The 21259-nt window shown below is 42.4% G+C and overlaps 1 protein-coding gene across 1 annotated transcript in view; it reads right to left on the bottom strand.

The window, feature by feature from the left end:
- CEMIP (cell migration inducing hyaluronidase 1) overlaps positions 1-21259 on the bottom strand; it is a 74087-nt gene that overhangs the window by 6146 nt on the left and 46682 nt on the right. Inside the window, exons 16-27 of the mRNA XM_014581656.3 lie at positions 20987-21072; positions 18047-18178; positions 16073-16108; positions 15809-15964; positions 13924-14104; positions 11706-11921; positions 10791-11002; positions 9672-9857; positions 8233-8437; positions 5635-5721; positions 4868-5025; positions 868-968 (exon numbers count right to left, since the gene is read on the bottom strand). Coding sequence (XP_014437142.2) covers positions 868-968; positions 4868-5025; positions 5635-5721; positions 8233-8437; positions 9672-9857; positions 10791-11002; positions 11706-11921; positions 13924-14104; positions 15809-15964; positions 16073-16108; positions 18047-18178; positions 20987-21072 — 1756 coding nt within the window. The remainder of the gene's footprint in view (positions 1-867; positions 969-4867; positions 5026-5634; positions 5722-8232; positions 8438-9671; positions 9858-10790; positions 11003-11705; positions 11922-13923; positions 14105-15808; positions 15965-16072; positions 16109-18046; positions 18179-20986; positions 21073-21259) is intronic.

Here is a 21259-nt window from a genome sequence, read left to right as displayed (position 1 = left end):
GATGCAACTCCAGAGCAGATATGGACTGACAATTTCTCTATTTGGACACTGGGGCTAGGTTAGATAATTTGAATATATCACTGACCCAATGACCATCCTAAAGGAAATCTGAAGTTAGAGATGGAAAAGAGGCACTAAAACCATTCTCCATGACATGCTCTGCCTTCACGGAAACAGTGTCATTGATTTGGGGAACAGCACTGAGCAATGCTGTGACAGAATGCAGAGAAGCACTGCATTATGTTTGCTCAGGATGGAACTCGAAGCAATTCTGTGTTAATCACTGCACCACTGACACAGAATATTGTTTTAAGTAGATATGGAAGGATTGAGCACTTGAAAGCAAAGCGGGGGAAGTTTGGAGGATTAAATACTCCTTTGTTAAAATAGCTATTTAGTTGTGCTGATACTAGGCATTCTGATTTAACAATCTGGTTGTTAAGGAGACACAGGAGAATGGTCTTTAATGGGATACTTTAACTCAACGCTGTTTGGAAGGGCGCTATCTGGGTACTTCTTCCATGAAGGATACCAAAATGCACTGTCTCCTCTACAGCTGGGTGCCATATTAGCATCCAGTCAGCACCAGGATGTTGTAAGTGTGTGCCTTCTCCTTATCCCTTATTTCCCCCAATGACAGACATGACAGTGAGCCTGCGTGGCAAGAGTCCTGAGGTCTTTCCCAAACTGTCCTCAAGGAGGGAGGTCTGCATTTCTCTCATTAAACACATGAGTCTAGTTGAGATACACAGTGCCCACGCATTTGTGCAAGGTCAGTTTACCAGTAGGAGTGGGTCAATTGAAGTTTTTAAACTTGTTAGGTAAACAAATCAAAAGATTTGATTTATATTTTTAAAAATTCCTTACCTTTTAATTTAAATCCCTTCTCTACTCCGAGTTTTTCCAGCACTTTGGTCCATGGTCCTTTTGAAATGAATCTGCCTTTGGATGCCATCACCACAATAGAGCTGAAGAGCACAAAGCCAAATAAACTAATGAACAATTGTTAAGCATTTGTCACTTGTCTGATTTAAACTCTGGTGTCTGCCATCAGGCCTGCAAACTGTGTCAATGTTCTCCAATGACGAAGTCACGTATTTCCTTTTCCATATATGCAAAATCCATTAGAGAGCATATTCAATTGGCTCATTTTACACTAAGTTTCTAGAACAGTTTACATTTTGGAAATCAGCATTTCCACCACATTCCATTCAGTGCACAGAATGTGCTCTATCTGGGATGCACTAAGCAATTCTCGTTTAACTCTATGTTTACAGATTAAATCTCAAATAAATTTACCTCTCCAGAACTCTGTGCTTAGAGTCTAATATTTTTCCCTTCTTTTTGAATGCAGATTTGATGCAGAAATGCATCAGTGTCCTTATAAACAGTACATGTCTTCCAGAAGGTGCGGTGTGCTTTGCAAACTCAAACTGAAGTGCAAAGGATGTATGGTACAGGGATCAGATCACTTTACCTATCTACAGTGACCTGGGGCAGAGGGGTTTTAAAATTTAGCAGCTGTTTAAGCATCACTATAATACAAATTAGGGCAGAAAGTGAAGAAAAATCCCCTGTCAAACTGAACCTGGAAGGGCATTATGTGGACAGAACCATCTAATTTGAAATATTGGCAAATTAATGAGATTAGCAACCCTATTCTTCTACAAGGTGCCAAGACTTCTCTAGTAACTGCACCAAGACATCCTGGTGCTGTTGAAGAAAATGGGAATTTTACCATTGACTTCAAAGATGGGGCTCTGGTCCTTGAAGGCAAGTGTGTGCCTCTGCATTAAAGAAGTATTGCAAAGTGATTGATAAAATGTTTGACTAGTTTAATTTATTTTACTGTTTTACACACTCTCCATTTAAGGTGTTCCCAATGATGTTAATGGCATTTCGCTGGTAGAAAGTCTTGATGGTTTAGCCCCACTGTGTTACAGCAGAACAAATTCTCCCTATAAATAACCATCCAAGAGGGCCTTGTTTTCGAGACATTATTGTGTAGAATGCAACTGCTGTGCTGCTGAATGGACTTGCTACATCAACGTAAAAATTTTATTTACATTTATGGTAATGGAATAATGTTACAAGGAAAAAAAACCCAGGAACAGAACTGTTAATAGTCACTTGGGCCTGATTGCCACCCAAAATTTGAAAAATTCATACTCCAGAGATGTAGTCAGCTCAACATAAAAGAACCAGTATGGCAGAATTCTTCCATAAACCTAGCTACCATTTCTTAAGAGGGTGCATTAATTTCAGCAATGTAAAAACCCCTTTTATCACTGCAGAACACATTCCATAGCGGTGCACTGTTGTGTAGACAAATCATTAGTCAGTTTTCAACTTAAAATCTCATCTGTTACATTTAATATTTGCACTGGTATTAAACGAATTGGGCGTACAGCATGTAGTTATATTCTTAATCTAATATTCAATTATTTTTTCTTTCACTTTAGTAAACAAATCATTTATTTCAGCTAAGCCTTTCCTGTCATGGAGGTTTCAACAACAGCTTCTACTTGTTCCAGCTGTTTGCTTTGGGAAACTCATCAGAAAAATATGAACATCCACAAAATAGGACACTTGGCCTGCTGCCAGTTGCTAAAGTGAACTAATAGATTCCATTATTCCAAGGGAAAAAATATTACAAATGTATAGTTCAAATAGATTCATCACAACAGACACCACTTTTCTTTCCTGAATAAACAGTATGTTTAACAGCTATTGCTAAAAGGTCTGGACATAATCCCATTTCCAGAAAGCAGGCAGGCGAAAGGAGAAAAGAGCTAAGAGAACATTCCAGAAGCTCAGGAGAATAACCTGAGATTACCACCCTCCTGAAAACTACTTCCTAAATTAGGATCTGTGAGGTGCTAACTGCTTTTAACTCCCATTGATTTCCATGGAATTGAGGGCACAGCAGTTCCAAAGATCACATTTCTAGGTAGAGCCCTGCATGGATACAAAATTTTAATCTGCATCCATATCCATCATCTGCAAAAATGAGCTGTGGATATCCATACCCACATCCGTGGATGGGGATGCCCGTGATTATAAAACAGATATCCATGGATTTGCAAGGCTCTATTTATAGGTCTTGTCTACACATGCACGCGTACACACATTGTATTGCTTTAATTATACCAGTATAGCTCAAATGGTGCAAGCCCTCTATTTGGATGCAGTACAGTAATCAAAAGGTTCTTATACAGGAAAGGGAACAAGCTATTCCAGTATAAGGCACCTGTATATGAGGCCAGGTCTACACTAGAGAAGTCAGCTCAGCTTGAGGTACGTCATTCCAGTTACACAGAACACGTACCTGCAGTCATTTTACCTTAAGCTGAGCTTGGTGGCAATCCCACTGTGGGAGGCCAATGGGAGCAAACTCTTCCACTGGCTTCCTGTACTCCTGGCAAGAGCAGGAGTACTGGATATCAGCAGGGGCACTCTTTGAGTTTAAGTTAAGACTCACTAAGGGTACGTCTAGACTACATGCCTCTGTCGCCAGAGGCATGTAGATTAGGCTACCAGGCATAGGAAAATGAAGCGGCGATTTAAATAATCGCCGCTTCATTTAAATTTACGTGGCTGCCGCGCTGAGCCGACAAACAGCTGATCAGCTGTTTGTCGGCTCAGCGCGGTAGTCTGGACGCGCGGGGGTCGACATCAAAGGCATCTGTCGACCACCCAGGTATGCCTCCTGGGATGAAGTATACCTGGGTGGTCGACAAATGCCTTTGATGTCGACCCCTGCGCGTCCAGACTACCGCGCTGAGCCGACAAACAGCTGATCAGCTGTTTGTCGGCTCAGCGTGGCAGCCACGTAAATTTAAATGAAGCGGTGATTATTTAAATCGCCGCTTTATTTTCCTATGCCTGGTAGCCTAATCTACATGCCTCTGGCGACAGAGGCATGTAGTCTAGACGTACCCTAAATCTAACTCCAGAAGATTGATCACTGCAGCGGTGATCTTCTGCAGAATGAAGACATGCCCTCAACTGGTTCCATCAACTGATCTTCCTATTGGAAGAGTAGTTGCCCCAGGAACTAGTGCCCCATTATTCTGTTTCAAAACCTGGCTGCCATTTAGTACCAGTGGGAAAAAGAGGACAATTTTTACTAAGGTGCACAAGACTGGCTTGGGTCCACCCCTGATTCCACTGCAGCCATTGGGCCTGATTCTCAGTTATATGGGGGCTCTTTTAAGCCATTCTGGCAGTGTAAAGTTGTCTACGTGTAAAAAGGAATCAGACTAATTGAGTTCAGTGGAGAATAGGATAGCAAAAGAGGGCAGGCCCATTTTTTGATATATCTAGACTAGGAAAGAAAATTAACAATAATTTACATATCTGTGGTGACTATTCTACATAATGCTGCAGCAATACTTTGTCATTGAAAACATCAGGAGAACAGAAGTATCCACTTCAAAGGAACCTTGCATCATGAGAAACTTTCTGAGAGGCATTAGAACAGAGGTGGGCAATAATTTTTGACTATGGGCCACTTCAGACATTTTTGAAGGAGTGGGGCCTCAGGCAGAATGGGCGGGGCCTCAGACGGAACGGGAGGGGCCAACACACTTCTATACTTCCCCACCCACAGACCCTGATTGGACTGTGGCTGGGGGAGTATGTGAAGTCTTTGCCCCCGCTACTCCCAGAGAACTGCCAGCTGTTCTGAACAGCTGGCGGTTCCTTCTAAGTGGTCATGCCTCTGGCAGCTGGAGGAGACTTTGCCTGTGTCATGTAGCAGGACTATTCGCATTTTGTAACAGGTAACAAAGCTAAGAAAAAGGTTACTATTTCAGCACCATTCCTGCATGCTAACATTTTATTACACACTAGATTATTTACTCACTTGTTTTTGATGTTGTTGACATAACTGTCTATCTGTGTTGGAATTCCCTGGAGAATAGAGTTTTTGAAACTCATTCGGTCAACAGTTTTTCCATGCTCGCCATCAATCACAACTACTTGGATACCATCATCAGAGAGGAAATACTTCTTGCCATCAACCTGCAGAAAAGAAAAAAATCTGCTAAAAAAATCCAAGTTCATAATAAATAACTGTAAGAAGTTTCCTGGTTCTGACATGGCAGCACTGAACTGCCCTTTGCTTCAAGGGATAGGATTCCCGATCTGTTAGCTTGGATCAACTTGAATTTTTGCCTGTAATGTTGTAGTACAATTCATTTTCCTAAGAGACATAGCCCTAATGACCTAATTCCTAAAGCTTCAGGGGGTAGCCGAGTTAGTCTGTACAGGTAAATTGAAAAACAACAAATAGTATGATAGCACTTTATAGACTAACAAAACATGTAGATGGTATCATGAGCTTTTGTGGGCACAGCCCACTCCTTCAGATAACGAGTGTTGAATGTCTAGGACCAAAATAAATAGGGGAGATGGGAGGGTGGGTGGAAGAAGGGAAAATTGGGAGGGGGAGGGGACAAGAAAAAGCAGCATGTAAAAAATATATCAAGGGAAAGCCAAGTCTATAAGCACCTAAAGAAAGACATTCAGTGGTAGTTTCCTCAGTAAATTCTGGGTGAAATCTCAGACTCAAAAATATATAGGTTAAAAAAAAGAGAGTCCAACAAATGTGGCTGGGAAGGAACCACTTACCTCAATGTATGCAAAATCATCACGGAGGTGGAAATATCTGGTCCTGAAGGTTTCTACTTTCAGCTCTAGGAAATGGTCATTATTATTCTGTTCAAAAATGGAAAATGGTATTTACTGCTTTTGTACATTCCCCAAATGCAGTTTATTTTAAACCAAGAACTTCCTAGCAGTTTAATCAACAATAAAAGAGTACCTCATAAATTGACACTTGCCAAATTACATTGTTAATGAAATCTGGGCAAAATCTTAACCTCTGAGCTGATCATGTCATCACTTCAATGTTGCAAAATGGAATGTGTGTGTTGTGCAGTTTTATGTCATTAATTGAGGTGTAGTCCCCTTAGGGTATGTCTACACTACCCCGCTAGTTCGAACTAGCGGGGTAATGTATGCATACCGCACTTGCTAATGAAGCCCGGGATTTGAATTTCCCAGGCTTCATTAGCATAAGCGGGGAGCCGCCATTTTTAAATCCCCGCTGCTTCGAACCCCGTGTAGCGCGGCTACACGGGGCTCGAACTAGGTAGTTCGGACTAGGGTACCTATTCCGAACTACCGGTACTCCTCGTTTCACGAGGAGTACCGGTAGTTCGGAATAGGTACCCTAGTCCGAACTACCTAGTTCGAGCCCCGTGTAGCCGCGCTACACGGGGTTCGAAGCAGCGGGGATTTAAAAATGGCGGCTCCCCGCTTATGCTAATGAAGCCTGGGAAATTCAAATCCCGGGCTTCATTAGCAAGTGCGGTATGCATACATTACCCCGCTAGTTCGAACTAGCGGGGTAGTGTAGACATACCCCCACTAAAAGGGACTTTTTCTGGGAGGATCCTTTGTGCTGCAATCTAGCCCTAGCGACTACAATTCCCATGAGCCTGTGAGGAAAAAGGAAGAAACAGGAGATCATCCAGGCATTTGGGGGGAGAGAGAGGCTCTCCAATTTGGGAGAGAGAAGCCAGGCTGCTGTGGCGGAGCCTCTGTCCAGTCCAGGAACTGTTGTGTTGCAGCTAGAGCCTGGGACTGAGAGCCTGCGGGGCTTGGCTCTAGCAGGCTGCTTCAGGGGCTGCTGATTGTCCCTAGAGAGGAGAGTCTCTGGCTGTGCCTGTGGCTGAGAAGGACTACATAAATCTACTCACAGTTTCCTTCTGTGTGTAACTGGGCTCTTTCGGAAAGTGCTGCCTGGGGCTGACCTCAGAGATATAGACTAACTCTGCGTCCAAAGAGAGGCAGAGTGACTAGCCCAGTGAACCAGAGCTGCTGGCATTTGGTGGAGCCTGCTTCAGTGACAGAGGAATTTTGCAGCTGGCTGCTCAGCTTGGACTAACACCCACAGGACCTGCACAATGCTGTCTCCACTCCAGCTGCAGACTTTCAAGCATGGCCAAGCAAGTGTCTGGGACTCTGAATCCAGAGGAGTGCATACTCTGGGGTGGGATAAATGGTGGCAGTGCAAATGCCAGATAGATAAGTTCTTTTTATTTCTGTATACTTTGTTAATTGATTTTATTCACTTTTGATCTGTTAAACCCTGTTTCTTTAAGTTGTTAAGTAAAGGTGTGTCAATTCTAATTTAATCAATTAGATGTATATTATTTATAATTGTGGTCTTGGAGTTAGATCTAGATTATTGCTGGAATAATTTTATTCCTGGAGGCCCCAAGGCACACCATTAAGTGTGCACAGGGCGAGCCAGGTGGAGTCACTGCCATTGTATATTCTTCAGGAGCAAGAGACTACAGCAAGGGGGTGGGAAAGGAATCCCCAACTAAACAGCATCACCACTGGGGTACTCAGGATCTCCTTTTAAGTTAAAACCACCAGGCACATATGTATGTGACACCTGCTCCCGAGTAACCCAGGGAGGAAAAAGGGGGTTACAGAGGCTTTGATCCTACATGCCTGTTCCAAGCAAGAAGGGTAAGAAAGGGCCTGGCTGGGAACAGAACAGGCACCTGTCTCTTAGCAGAATTGTGGATGTGCAAATTTCTAGCCACTGCCTGAGCACGGTGAGCCTGAGTCATTTGCCTTGGGCTCTGAAACTTAGTGCCAAAAGTTTTTCTTTAGAGCCTAGATATGCTCTTAGCTATGCAATCCCCCCTTTGACATTGCATCTGCTATTAGGCAGTCCTGGCTGGCAGCCATGCAGCAGAATTCTCATCCGAGCAGGATCAAGTTCCTCTGAGCAACCTGTTGCTCTGCTCATCACTGTGTGTGCGTTGCGTTTCCGTGCACAGGATTCCACACTTGAGCATTGGGAGATGCATTTCTTACTGTGAAATGCAGTTTTCAATACCCATTGCCCCATGAGTATTGAGCACCTTGGCCTGGGAAGCAGGCCTACAGTATGGAAAAGTAACTGATAGGGATCACTTGCTGCAGCTTCAGGTGTCTTTCTTTCACGAATCTGCATTTTCTGTGTTTGTTAGTGTCTGGTTTAGGTTGCTTTATGCTTCTGGGCAATTTCAGAAAGTTATGCCTAGACAGAGTGGTTTTTAGAGCTGGTCTCCAAGGTAACATGGAATGATGCATGCTAAAGCTTATACATTTACAAGGAAACAGAACAATGGTAATAGAAATGTAATAGCAAACAAGGTACTTTACCAGTATTGCATTAGAGAGCTTCTTAGGCATTGGCACATCAACTACTGGCGTTTCCGTGTATTTTGGATAGGCCTTAGCTTCACAGTCACTGATTCCAGCATTCTTGGGGATCACAGCTTTGATCCTTATTCTCTCACAGCCTTGGACTGAGCAGAAGGCAAACTTCTCCTTCTCATTTTGGGCTTTGAATTTCAAGAACAGCAGCCTTCAGATTGGGGAAGACAATGCACAAATTATGGAGTGTTTCACACCCAAACGAATACATCTCAGTGCTTTGCGGTAACCAATGTATAATTTAACCATCCCAGTCTCATGCTAATAGAACATTTATCCCACACTGGTGTATTTATCTCTTTCTAAAGAGCCATTAATTTTACATAAATCAGTGTGGTTATATGTTTATTCAGAGGGGTAGGATGCTCTCTGAATTGGGGGCTGGAGGGACAGGAAAGAAAGCAAAAGGGAGTTACTGAGAATGGAGGCAAGGTATGTGTGTGGCGGGGGAGGGGGGAGAAATGGGCAGCCCATCCAGACTGGGAACAGACAGCCTGGTAGTTCTGACGGTCATTCCTACAGCAGTTTCTCCACGGCGGGTGCCTTCTACTCCCCTATCCCTCACCAGGTGGTTGGCACCATGTACACTATTCTCCCACATGCCCCCTGTCCAGGTACCAGTCACCCGTGCCATCCTCCACCCCACCCTGGCAGCTAGTCCACGTGCTCCTGTCCCTCTATCAGGCCAGGAGTCCCCACTGGGACTCATGGTGACTGGAAGGTGGGACCAGACTGGCTCAGGAATGTCTTCCTGCTCCTCAGTGGCCAGTCCAATCTCATGCAGTGCAGCCACTCCAGTCCCTCCTCCAGGAGATACTGTGGAGATGGAAACATAGATCCACTGCCCTCAATGTTTCCACTGAGGGAGCAGTAACTCTCTGTATTTATTATAAATAATACTTCTTTCTTTCTCTTTGGCAATCTAAAAAACAACCTCAATTGCCTATAAGAACAAGTCCCATCTTCCCTCAAAGGGGACAAGTTTGGCCTGTTCAAATTCATTGGGCAGCTCTACATCATCATGTTGATGTTCATACATAGTCAGGGTTTAAGATTCCTAGATCTAATTTTTGAAAAGAGAAGGGTTTTATGCTTGTTCCACGCAATTTCATTGCAATGAGCTGGATGTTCCTTCTGCTTTTCCTTCTGCCCTGCTGTGTATTCACTTGGCACGGACAGCCTTTAGGGGCAAGTGTCTGTGAGCACATTAATGAGTGGCAGTCACCATGAGTCAGAAGGTTATGAAAAATCAATCAGGCCTCACAGAATCTGTGTGTTGTGATCCCAGTTTACATTTGAATATTGGCCCGATCTAAAAAAAACCCACTTTCTGGTTCAGAGAGCTGTCTCGTATCTGTTGAGTTGAACAGGGGCTTTTTCCTTACCCGCTGTCCTCATCCCAATAATAGTGTCCTTTGGTAGGATATCGGTGCTCCAATTTGTCCATCTGCTGGGTCCTATAGAAGGTCCCCGTTTTGTATGTTTTCTTCAAGAGGCGATTGTGGATATCTGAGACAATGGAAAATGTTGTCCCTTTAGGATAACACAAGCCTAGCTGGATCCAGTCATTCCTAAAATAGCAAAGAGCCACATTATAACAAATAATATAGACACATGACTATGACTTTCCTGGGCATGTCATAAGCCAAGTTAAATAGTTCACTCTGAAATGGAACAATTTTTTCCTGGCTGGTCAACATAATTTAGACTGTAAAAGAACATCTATGTGCTACTTAAGCAATGTGGGCTAAACTCATCCTTCTTATAAAACCATTGGCATCTATTCACCAGAGATTAATTTGATCCAAGGCATCTAAAAAAAATATGTGTTTTTACCTTTCAGTGCCTATCCTGGGGGAACATAAGTATCATGACAAATTAAAAGATAGGGCAGTTCATAGCGGGTTCCATAAAATAATTATGTCAACCCTGAAAGAACTATCATGGATATTTCAATAATGTCATTCTTCAACAGTGTACAGTTACATTACTGGGTGGGAATCCAAGTCACCCTTATCCATACACAGAATATGTAGCTGCGTAGGGCACTCAAAAATCTGGGGCACCCCTGGGCCTTCATGTACACTGACCAGCCACTTCCTGCCCCTGGTTTGGGGTTTTGCTTCCTCTTGAGAAGATCTGGAGAATTTAAAAGTGACAAAGCCTGCCAGACCTAGGAACAGAACACTGAACCTGTGAAAGAGCCATTCAAGTGGTAATCAAGCCATTTAACAGGCATTTGTCAACCCCAGTAACTGTCAGTTTCTGAATGTACTGTTAGTTGACAGGACCATCTTTTAAAATTTGTTTAAAAATTCTCTCATTATTGTGTTGCTGAAGATTTTAAAATCACATCTAACCCCCCCCCCCAAAAAAAACCCCTTCATCCCCTCCAGCTGCCATTGGGCACCAGTTCAATAAACTGCATAGACTCTCCTAAATCCTAAAGATGGCCTTGGTTGGAATGCTACTTCCATGGGTTAAAATTTAGAGGGATCACTTACTTGTTGAAGTTGATGAGCCATATAGCTAGTTCCTCAGGTGCAGTCTTGTCCCAATGCACGGTATAACCTTTCCGCAGTGTTATAACTGGCTGATACTGCTGGTAATGAGAACTTTTGCTTAACGCTCCCTCCAGGTAGAGAGGATGGTTGTGATAGTCATTTCTGATTATTTTCAGTCTCAGGGTGGCTGACTTGTAGGCCTGGATGTATATCTAGATTAGGAAAACAGTCACGATTGGTTTAATAAAATAAATGGTTACTAACGGGCTTTAAATATATTACTCTGAAAGCACTTGCAGTACCTAAAACATTGCTAAAAAAGTCGCTGCATATAAGAGAGAACGAAGCACTGGTTCTAAGCAGTGGTACCAAGTGCTTTTGTTACAGGGAGAATAGTTTTGTGGTTAAGTCACAGGACTGGAAGTTGGAAAATCCAGATTCTGTTCTGGATTCTATAGGACACTTCCTCTGAGACTCTGGGTAAGTCACTTAACTTAGGTGTGACACATTTTCCCCCATAAAAATGAGGATAATAAAAACTTCTTTACCATAGGGTCAGTTTGTGAAACTTAATTCATTAAAGCTTTTGACATGCTTGGAGATCTTTGGATGGAAGTTGCCACAAAAGTGCCTTGTTCTTTTCATTGGTTAATATTCACGGCCTACATTTTTAAAGTGCCTTTGAAAATGTGCCATAATATTTACAGGCAAACTCACCTGTGTGTGTAAAGTCATCCAGACAGATGCATTGCCAAGTACTATAATCTAGAGTGTCCTATAAAAGTGCACATTTCTGAATTCAAGATAATTTCAAGCCTACTGTACAGGCACATTTAAAATAGTTATAAACCTATTACCTTCAATTCCTGTACTCCCCCAGAGCAATGACAGCAGTGTAAGATAAATTCTACATACCTGTGCATAGTGCCCACTGCAGATGGCACCTCTCCAATCTGGCACATCAATACAGTCTGGGTGCTTGATCAACCAGTTATCTTCTTTTATAAGGTATGAACCAGGATATTCTGACACAGAGCCATCTACATCATGAAAAACTGATGTTTTATCACCATCCATATTCAGGTCATTGAACCAGGGTCCAGGTTCTCCAAAGAACACTCGTGAGGTAATCTAAACAGAATAGTGACAGCTATTTACATACCAGAGGAGCAATTCACTGCTTAGCACTTCATGGGAAGGACAATCCTGTGGTTGTGGGAATGGCATGAATTGTCTGATTTTAACTAGAGCTGTAAAATACTTTAGAGCAAGAAGCAGCATTTGGATTTGCTGGTCACTCTAGGGGTGGGAAAACTTCCTTATACGTTAGGGCCAATGTTTTAAAAAGTGACCATTGATTTTTGGTGCCTCAGTTTGGGAGACATCTTAGATCTGGTTTTCAGAAGCTCTGAGCACATCAGCTGATGTCCAGGAAATCAGGCTCTGAGTGTCTCAGGCTAAGGGCCCCTAAAAAAAGCAGCCCACAAAATCTGTGCCCACTTTTGGCAGCTTACCACTGAAATTCTTGCTAGCTGCCATTCGCTAGAATATTTGAGTTACCCCTTCCTTGTCCACATACTGCCTGGTCAGTGCCTGAGGCTAACGCAGAGTTAGGTCATACACTGCAAAGGTCTGCTTAGTCGTAACCATTTCCTGTTGATGGTGAACGGAAGCTGGGGGCAACACAACCAGCATTCTACTCTTGTGGCCTCCATCCTGCAGTGTGGGGTTCAAGTTTTGGAGTAAGGCTGAGGGAGATTTTTTTTTAAATCTAATTTAGTTCATACATCCCTTCTTATTTGAATTTGCACTTACCCTGGAACAATCAGTGGCCTCCCTTGGGAGGCTGCTTATGTGACTTCTAACCAGGGCTGGATTAAGTCCTTTAGAGGCCCTAAGCACTGAAAAGACTATGATGCCTCCCATATGTAATTCAAAATAAAAACAATACTTTACCCTAAAATCTTTTTTGGTGCCCCTGCTTTGCTGGTGCCCTAAGCACGTGCTTAGTTTGCCTATTGGGTAATCCAGCCCTGCTTCTAACCAGTGGTTCTTATGCAAGTGAAATAAATTGAATGTCATAAACCAGCCTGATGCAACATGGCTGAGGCTGGGTCAGATTCTTCTGGGGATTTTTTTTCTTCCTACCAGACACTGGGCACAAGAATCTTTAATCAACTTTTCTCATGGATTTTTAGCAAGTGTGGTATTGAGTAAAAATGAAGCAATCAAAATCATTCCTTCAATCTACAGATGTCTGTAAATACACTTGAACGGGTTGTTAATTGGATTCAACAGCTGCCAGGTACATTCCATCAGGCAGAGGGACACTTTCAGGACCAGCAGGCATATATTTGTACAAGCAGATGCAAAAGATACCTGCCAATCTCTCACCAGGATTAGTTGTCGCTAATTGCTTGGTTTGGTTCAAAGAAGCATCCAAAAGATCACATACTTATTCAAAGCTGATAGCAACCTTTTTGGCCAAATTCTGCTCTCATTTACATCTGGGGAACTGATGTCAATGGAATTGCCAGATGTAAATAGGAACAGAATCCCCTTTGATTCTTCCCAGTGTGGTTGGATCTCTCATGGGGACGTCCATTGGTATTTCTTGCTTCTGACTGGACTGCAACTTTTATAAGGTCAGCCTATCTAAGTTGGCACTTCAACATCTTACCCCAGATGGAACCAAAGAGGCCTTATTTTCCCTCTCACCTACCTTGGTTTTACTTCAACTGTAACTATATTAAGTTCAGTAGAGTTACTACTTGCATGTGGGAGGGGAAACAGGCCTATGGTAGTGCAGAAGCTCGCAGAAATAGAAATGCTATTTATTTATATGAGAACCCAATTTGGGGGGAAACTGGCCTGCTTCTGATTTGCTCCGAGTTTGCAAGAAAGTGGGGCTTGTTTGATTTAAAAAAAAAAAAATCGAAACCAGTTTTCTTATCCCTCATTTACACTTAATTCACTAAAAACAGGGCAGTCATTGGGACTAGGATGTCAGAAGTTCTGATGTTGTTTCCACTCTCCCCCCACTGCCCATGGCCATTTCCTGCCTCACACTTTTCTCCATCCCATTCAGTTCAAAAACCAAATGACAAGGAACCCATTTTGAAAAATAACTCACAGGCACGTCTTCAAATATAATGTTGGTGACGTTGTTATTGGGGCAACTCTGCCAGGCATTGTTGAGCCGGAATGCCAGGGCACTTGTGTGACGACCATCCAATGCAGCAAACTTGCGAAACGTGCAGTTTTGGACATTGATTGGACCATCATAGAACTGAATCCCACGAATTGGAAAATTCCTAAAATATATTTGAAAAGTAGAGAGAAGGAGATCTGGTCACAATGTGTTACCGTAGACATCAGACATATAGCCACAGGCTTTTTCACATTCTGATTTCAGGGAATGCTTTGTAGCAGACATTATTTTGCATAGTCAGCAGGAGAACTCTGGGTGAGTGCTGCTTTTGTTTTTGTTTGTGCAACCCTTCAGTTCCTATGAGTTCAGTCAAGGTCTCTTTGTGTCTAAGCAGATCATCTTTGTTTGGTCTGTACTCCTAAAGGGAAGGAACATTGGATAATGCCAAGGCATTGACCTAAAAAGAAAAAATTAATGTGGCAATCACAAATATGTCTGCAGCAGCCGCAAAACCTGCAACCAATCAGATGTGCGCTCCTCACACTGAATCACTGAAGAGCTAAAATCCCAAGACAGCTTTCATAGGCGCATGGAGATAAACAACCTGGCTCCAATAAAATAATATTTGGATTTTCAAGCAGCAAAACTGTTGCACTGCCTGGGATACTGTTTTAAGTTAGTGAGCACACTCCAAAGCACCTTAACCCAGAGACCGTTTAGATCCCAGTGGAGAGGTAGAGAAGACATGTGCTTTTTTACATTTTGAGTTCACTGAATGTCATGTTTTAGCCAAGCCTGTTAAAGGGTTAAAACATGTCAATGACTGCTCATAATAAACAAAACCATAATCGTTTACTCAAAGGAGCGGTCCTTCCTCACACAAGAATTTCCCATTCAGGTAAGTGCTCCCTGCCTTTGGATGCTCTTATATACACAACTTCCTCCACTGAAGACAACGGGAGAATGTTTGTATGTAAAGGACGGAAGAACAGAGTATTATAAGAGCCTCCTTTCACTGTTGGTATAGGGCAGGGGTTGGCAATCAGCTGCCTATGGGCTCAACATTATCATGTATTAACCTGCACAGCCACAGGTATGGTTGCTTGTGGCTCCCATTGGCTGTGGATTGCCGTTCCTGGCCAATGGGAGCTGCAGAATGTGGCCCAGATTGGGACACCACTTCCTGCAGTTCCCATTGGCCAACCGCTTATTGCCCACCCCTGGTATAGAGGATTGTCCTATGGGGACTCCTTTGATAAGCAGAATTGAGGAGAGCCATGCAGAAAATACAGGATTCGATCTCTTTGTGCATCAGAGGCTTCTATAAGGGTGGTTATATTTTAAACAACAAACAACAACAAAATACCCTTGCATTTGCAAAACCAATCCAGAGCACCAAGATCATGGGTGAGGTCATCCACGACATTCACTAGCAGCTTGTAAAATGTTTAACAAGGGCATAAAGATCATGTGAACCCAGCAGCAACTCCACTTGGTCCAAAGCCCAGGCAAGGGTTCTCAGAGAATTCCTTGGTGACTGGTAGCTGATACGGGTGGAGATTGTGGCATTGCCCCATCCTTGCTGACTACATGTACAAATCTTGCCCAGTTCACAAACTCTTCCTCTGCCTTAGCTGTCCCCCAACCCAGTTCATGAAGCAGGTATTGATGCTGTCCTGGCAGCCTGCAAGCACATGCCTGCCAGCAGCAGCTGCACAATGAGGATCTTGGGAACAAGAGCCATGAAACAAAACCCTCTGTGTATAATTTCTCTAGTTTAAGTTACACCAAATAGTGCTGAAAAAATACATATGTTTAAACAAACAGGAGGGTAAAGCACAGTTCACTTGTGCTGGACAGAACTTACTGGCCTATGGGGAGAGTCCTTCCACTGTGATCCAGGCCTCCGGGACCCCAAATGTGGTTGTTCATGGTTTCTGTTCCCACGTTTTTACTTTCACCGACAAATAGGCTGTTCTTTATTTCTTGCTTTGAACCATCATCATGTGGGAAAGTACCTCCGCTAGGAGAGACAGGACTGTGCGTTAAAAAGGGCTCCTTCAGGCAAACTTTGTTTTGGAATCAGAGGACAGAGCAGGAGAATGGTAAATGGGGAAAGAATAATGCTTACCTTGCCAAGGTCAGGCCAATGCCATTGTCAGCAAACCTGCAAGGAGAAAAGAGTAGGGAGTGTTTTACAAGCCATGATACAGAGCCTTTGTGCTTCCCAATGCTAAACTGGGATATCCAAACCAGGAAGGAATTTATTATTAACAAGGAGGGTTGGGGTTAATTAACAAAATGAAGCTTCCCTATGTTAAGTGGGAGAGTGCAAGGCACTAAAAGCTTTAGCAATTTTGTTTATATTCCACTTGGTGAAGAAAAAGTTTGATATCATGACTCATATAATGTGTCTAGATCAAGTGTTAGTGTCAGTTTGATAGATTCTTAACTGGGATTATAACCTGCCATTGCAGGAGGAAGGACTTCCTTATTGGATACTGATTTGTTTCCTCCCCCTGCCCCATCTCTGTCTACCATGACTCTTTCAAAATTATTTAAGGAGGTCCTGTTTGTGTACCAAACTATTTTACACTTTTTAATAATCCTCTGCCCTACACACATTTCCCCCTTATGCACCTCTGTGCTTATTACTCATATAGCCTTGCCACACAGTAGCTCAAGAAGTGGTAGAAGTTTCTAACTTCTGTTTCATCAGTGTCAGATACCAGAAGTAAAAGCTACTGAGCTTTGGTGATATTCAAAATCCAGATTTGTACCTGAGTCTTAAATGGTTCCTATTTTTATAATGGCATTAACTGGAACGCTTATTACAAACACTCTCCAAATTTGGAGGAAAGTGAGAATCCAGATACAGAGATTCACGTTATAGTTTAATCCCCTCTTTACAATGTGCTGACAAACATCACAGTTACAACTTGGTGCTAGAATTTAAATTGCCATGCACAAGACGAAAGTCAATGTAAAGCTAGGAACAGAATAAAAACAATTTCCATAATTTGATCACTAGGTGGTAGCATATTACATGCTATCTGCTTTTCATTTATTATTTCTACAGCCTCAGGAAAGGTTTATGTACTGCATGCCACATTAGTATTTGTTTTGTTAATGTAATACAAAGATGTCACTGTAGAAAAGGAAATGAAAATTAACTCTGTGGTAATGATTATAAAAACAAACTATAGTTTGAGGGCTGTACCCGCAGAGCCAGATGCATTGAAAAGAATGTTGCCAAAAATTGATAAAATGGAGACACTCATGCAGTATTTTAAAAATTATGGTATCTCTGACTAATCCAAACAAAATGCAACTGATCTGAAAAGGCAGGAACATTAAGCATTTCTGGCTAACACAGTCCATAAGGACAGATAACATGGCGACTTGATATTATATTTCTGTTCATTCTGACCTACTTTCATTTTTGCTAATCTCTGAAGTCCCAGTGGGTGATTTTAAAAGGTTAGGACTATTCTAACGTAAGGCAGTTTTAGCAGGCAACTGGATGCCACGGCTAGGCAAACAATTGAACTAGTGTAGAGCTTTTTTTTTTTTTTTTCCCCTCAGTAATGGAGATTGCTATCAAGATACTGGATCAGGGTGGACAGTGAAGACAATCATCCAGTCCCAAGTGCAAAGAGGAACAGCACAGGAAATTGCTTTCAAGGGCATACAATGTGCTTTTCCCCGATTCCTCTCCTTCCCTCCCATAAAGCATAGTTTTGTGTCTGCTTCCTTGGTACTGTCTTATTCAGCACAATGCTGAACCACATAAAATAAGGCGGTGGAAGCTGGTTAGATTTATATGTTTTCTGTTTATTTTAATCTCTTCATTTTTTCCCTGTAGAATGGTTTATCGGAGTCAATTTTTGCTGCTGCTTTGAAAATCTGGACAAAGTCACACTTAAAAACAATTCAGCAGATTCTTTACTTCAGACAAAACAGATTTTGTAACAATGCCTGTGTTTTCTTAAAGTTTCGTATTTATTTTAATCTTGACCATGTGCAAGGTGCAAAGCGATATAAATAATATAACCACAACTACGCTTGCCAGAACCGCGAAGGGTTGAAATAAGGCAAAACTCACTGGCAGTCATCCAGCCATACGTCTCCACCCCTCAGCCAGGCCCCGTGGTCCTGGTTCTTGTACGCAATAAAGCGTTCAATTATCGCAGGTTCCCTAGGCTTCAAAGGGTCTGCGTCTTTGTGTGGACTGTATCTGAAAACACAAGAAGAGCAGAAACGGTTGTCAGTGGAAGGCAATCTACCTCAGTGATCTTCTATTGCTACAATGACTTGTTAAACATTTGGGGGCGGTGGGAGGTGGGGGGAGGATTGTTTCTGCTGCACACAGAAATTACCAGGCAAGAACTGTGGACCATAAACTCTGATAGTGACCAGTACCTACTACCAGGAATGTGCAAGAAATGCTCCAATAGTTGTGAAATAACCTGCCCCGGAAAAAAAAAAGTTTCTTCCTTTAGTTAAATGTTAGTTTATGTCCTCAAGCATGACATTGTATTCCTTTTAAAATTCTTGGGGTTATTTAAAAATCCTCCCTATTATAACTCTGCATATTCTTGTTATTCACCTAAATGTCCAGTTCTTTTCTTTTAATCCGGCTTAACACCAGTTTGTGTGGCTGTGAATTCCATGGGCTAACTGCGCATTGTACAGAAAAGCAAAGATGGCTGAAACGTGAACGCATTTTGAGGAGACTGTGAAGGTTGCTTCTTTGCTGTTCCTACCATATGTCACCTATTAGCTTGCAAGCTCTCACACATGATGAAATGACTGCCTGGTGAATCATGGAGGAAGAAGCATTTCCACAGTAGTCTGTCAGCCTGCACTTGGGTGTTAGGATCTGTTTAAGCCCTGTCAGAAAGAGGCTAGGTCAGATAACCAATATCTTTTATTGAACCAATGTCTGTGTAACTTGAAAGCTTGCCTCTCTCATCAACAGAAGTTGGTACAATAAAAGATATTACCTCACCCAATTTGTTTCTCCAGTATCTCAGGACAGACACAGCTACAACCACACTGCATGTTGGAGTGTTATTTAGGGTATGTCTACACTACCACCCTAGTTCGAACTAGGGTGGTAATGTAGGCAACCGGAGTTGCAAATGAAGCCCGGGATTTGAATTTCCTGGGCTTCATTTACATCTCGACGGGCGCCGCCATGCGGCACGGACTAGGTAGTTCGGACTAGGCTTCCTATTCCGAACTACCGTTACTCCTCGTTTCAAATAGTTAACAGATATTTAATAGCATTTTGTTTCACGAGGAGTAACAGTAGTTCAGAATAGGAAGCCTAGTCCAAACTACCTAGTCCGTGCCGCGTGTAGCCGCGTGGCACGGAGTCCGCACTAGCGGACATTTAAAAATGGCGGCGCCCGTCGAGATGTAAATGAGGCCCGGGAAATTCAAATCCCGGGCTTCATTTGCAACTCCGGTTGCCTACATTATCACCCTACTTCGAACTAGGGTGGTAGTGTAGACATACCCTTATTCCTGCTCCTCAGTGGCAACTATCCATATCATTACTAAGGGTCCTGTCAAATACAATGCCGTGTAGAAAAACCTGACAGATTAGTATCCACAGCAGTGCAGTAATGGACAGCACCGAAATTAAAATTCATGGGTCAGAAATAGCTATCAAATCATTAACAGATATTTAATAGCATTTTGTTTCACTTCATAAATCATCCCATCAACCTAAAATAAAAATAATGATCATGTGGCTCCAGCAAATGATCACCACTTTGACAGCTTCATCCTTATGAAATCACTTGGTATTCATGGTAAAAGCACGCATCCTGGTGAATTCACTAGATACTATCAAACAAATTCACTTTGGGATGAATCCGGTCTCTTTTACACCAGTGTGTATCTGGAATAACTCTTGGAAGAGGGAGTTAACATGGATGTATACTTCTCTGACTGAAAACAGAGTATGAAGTCAATGGAGTTACCTTCAACTTACAACAGTTCAACACAGCACAGAATCTGTCCCAGTAACTTTGGCTGTGGTTGTACATGGCTGCGGGGGAAGTACTAAATCCACCAATGAGATTCAAGGAGAGTGTCTCACTGAAATGGTACGGGGAGGTCACACCCTATCGGTGATTAGAAGAAAGTGAAAAAAATTCACATCTTCCTCCTTCTCAACAGAGATTCGTCCACAGGTGTCTGTTCTCATTGCAGGGTCCTGGGGGAGCATGGCTGGAGGTAGCTGGTCCATTAGGAGAAAAAACTGAAACATGAGAGTGTTTGAGTCGTTCTCTCTCTCTGACTTTGGGATCTATACTAATAATTAGATTTGACCTCTGACCAGGGGAACTGCGTGCGAGAAAACATATTCCTTATTCAATTCTTTGGCTTATGTCAACAAGCTTTCTGAACCAAATTGAGCAATGTTTCTTTGCATCCTTTGAGCTCTACAAATATAATGATCTTTTCATTTTTATTTTAAATACATTAAATGTGGGCCATTGCCCAAACACATTGGTGGAGATGGTAGGGTAGCTTCCTTCATATAATTATCATCAGTGAATTATCAGATTTGGAAGTTGATTAAAATTGAAATGAAACATGAGTTTAATTTCAACATCTTAAAGAAGTGTTATGCTTCTCCCCGAGACATCTCTTCTTTTTCCATTCCTATCTAGGAAACTCTTGCAGCATTTTTTACCTAGCAGGAAAACTGCTTAAGAATCATTTTCTTCTCATCGATTTATACAAAAAACTGCAGGACACCCCAGAGTACACATGACTTCTGCTTCATCTAAATCCAGAAGTGATCAGCAAGGGTCTGAGAACCACGTGCTGAAATCTCCAGATGGTGGGGAAGGAAAAATGCACAAGGGTCAAAAGTGGCAAAGTCAAGAAAAGTCAAGAAAAGATCTGGATACAACTCCTACTGATAACAATGCAGAGATTCCCAATGACTTCAGGGGGAGCAGAATCCAGCCATAAATGTGCATTATGCACAACTTTCCAAACCAAACCATAGAGAAAGTATTACCTCCCAGAAATCAGTGTCAGAAAAGGTCTTTTGTCCTTATCAGACGCTGGTGTAGTTTTGACTCCATTATCAATGATCATGCCAGCCTGAGGAGGAAAAGGAATTTCATTATGTATTTATACACTTGAAAATTACTCTGTTTTAAGTTTCTGGGCCAAATCCTCAGCTGGTGCAAACACCAGGGCTTTTTTGAAGTCAAAGGCATCATCCTGATTTACTCCAGCTACGAAGCTGGACTCATACATTTAAAATAACTTCTAGACCAACACCCAT

This window comes from Pelodiscus sinensis, chromosome 14 (assembly GCF_049634645.1).
Source record: "Pelodiscus sinensis isolate JC-2024 chromosome 14, ASM4963464v1, whole genome shotgun sequence".
In the NCBI taxonomy this organism is placed as follows: domain Eukaryota; kingdom Metazoa; phylum Chordata; order Testudines; family Trionychidae; genus Pelodiscus; species Pelodiscus sinensis.
Note: the sequence above shows the minus strand (reverse complement) of the source record. Positions and strands in the feature narration are given on the sequence as shown.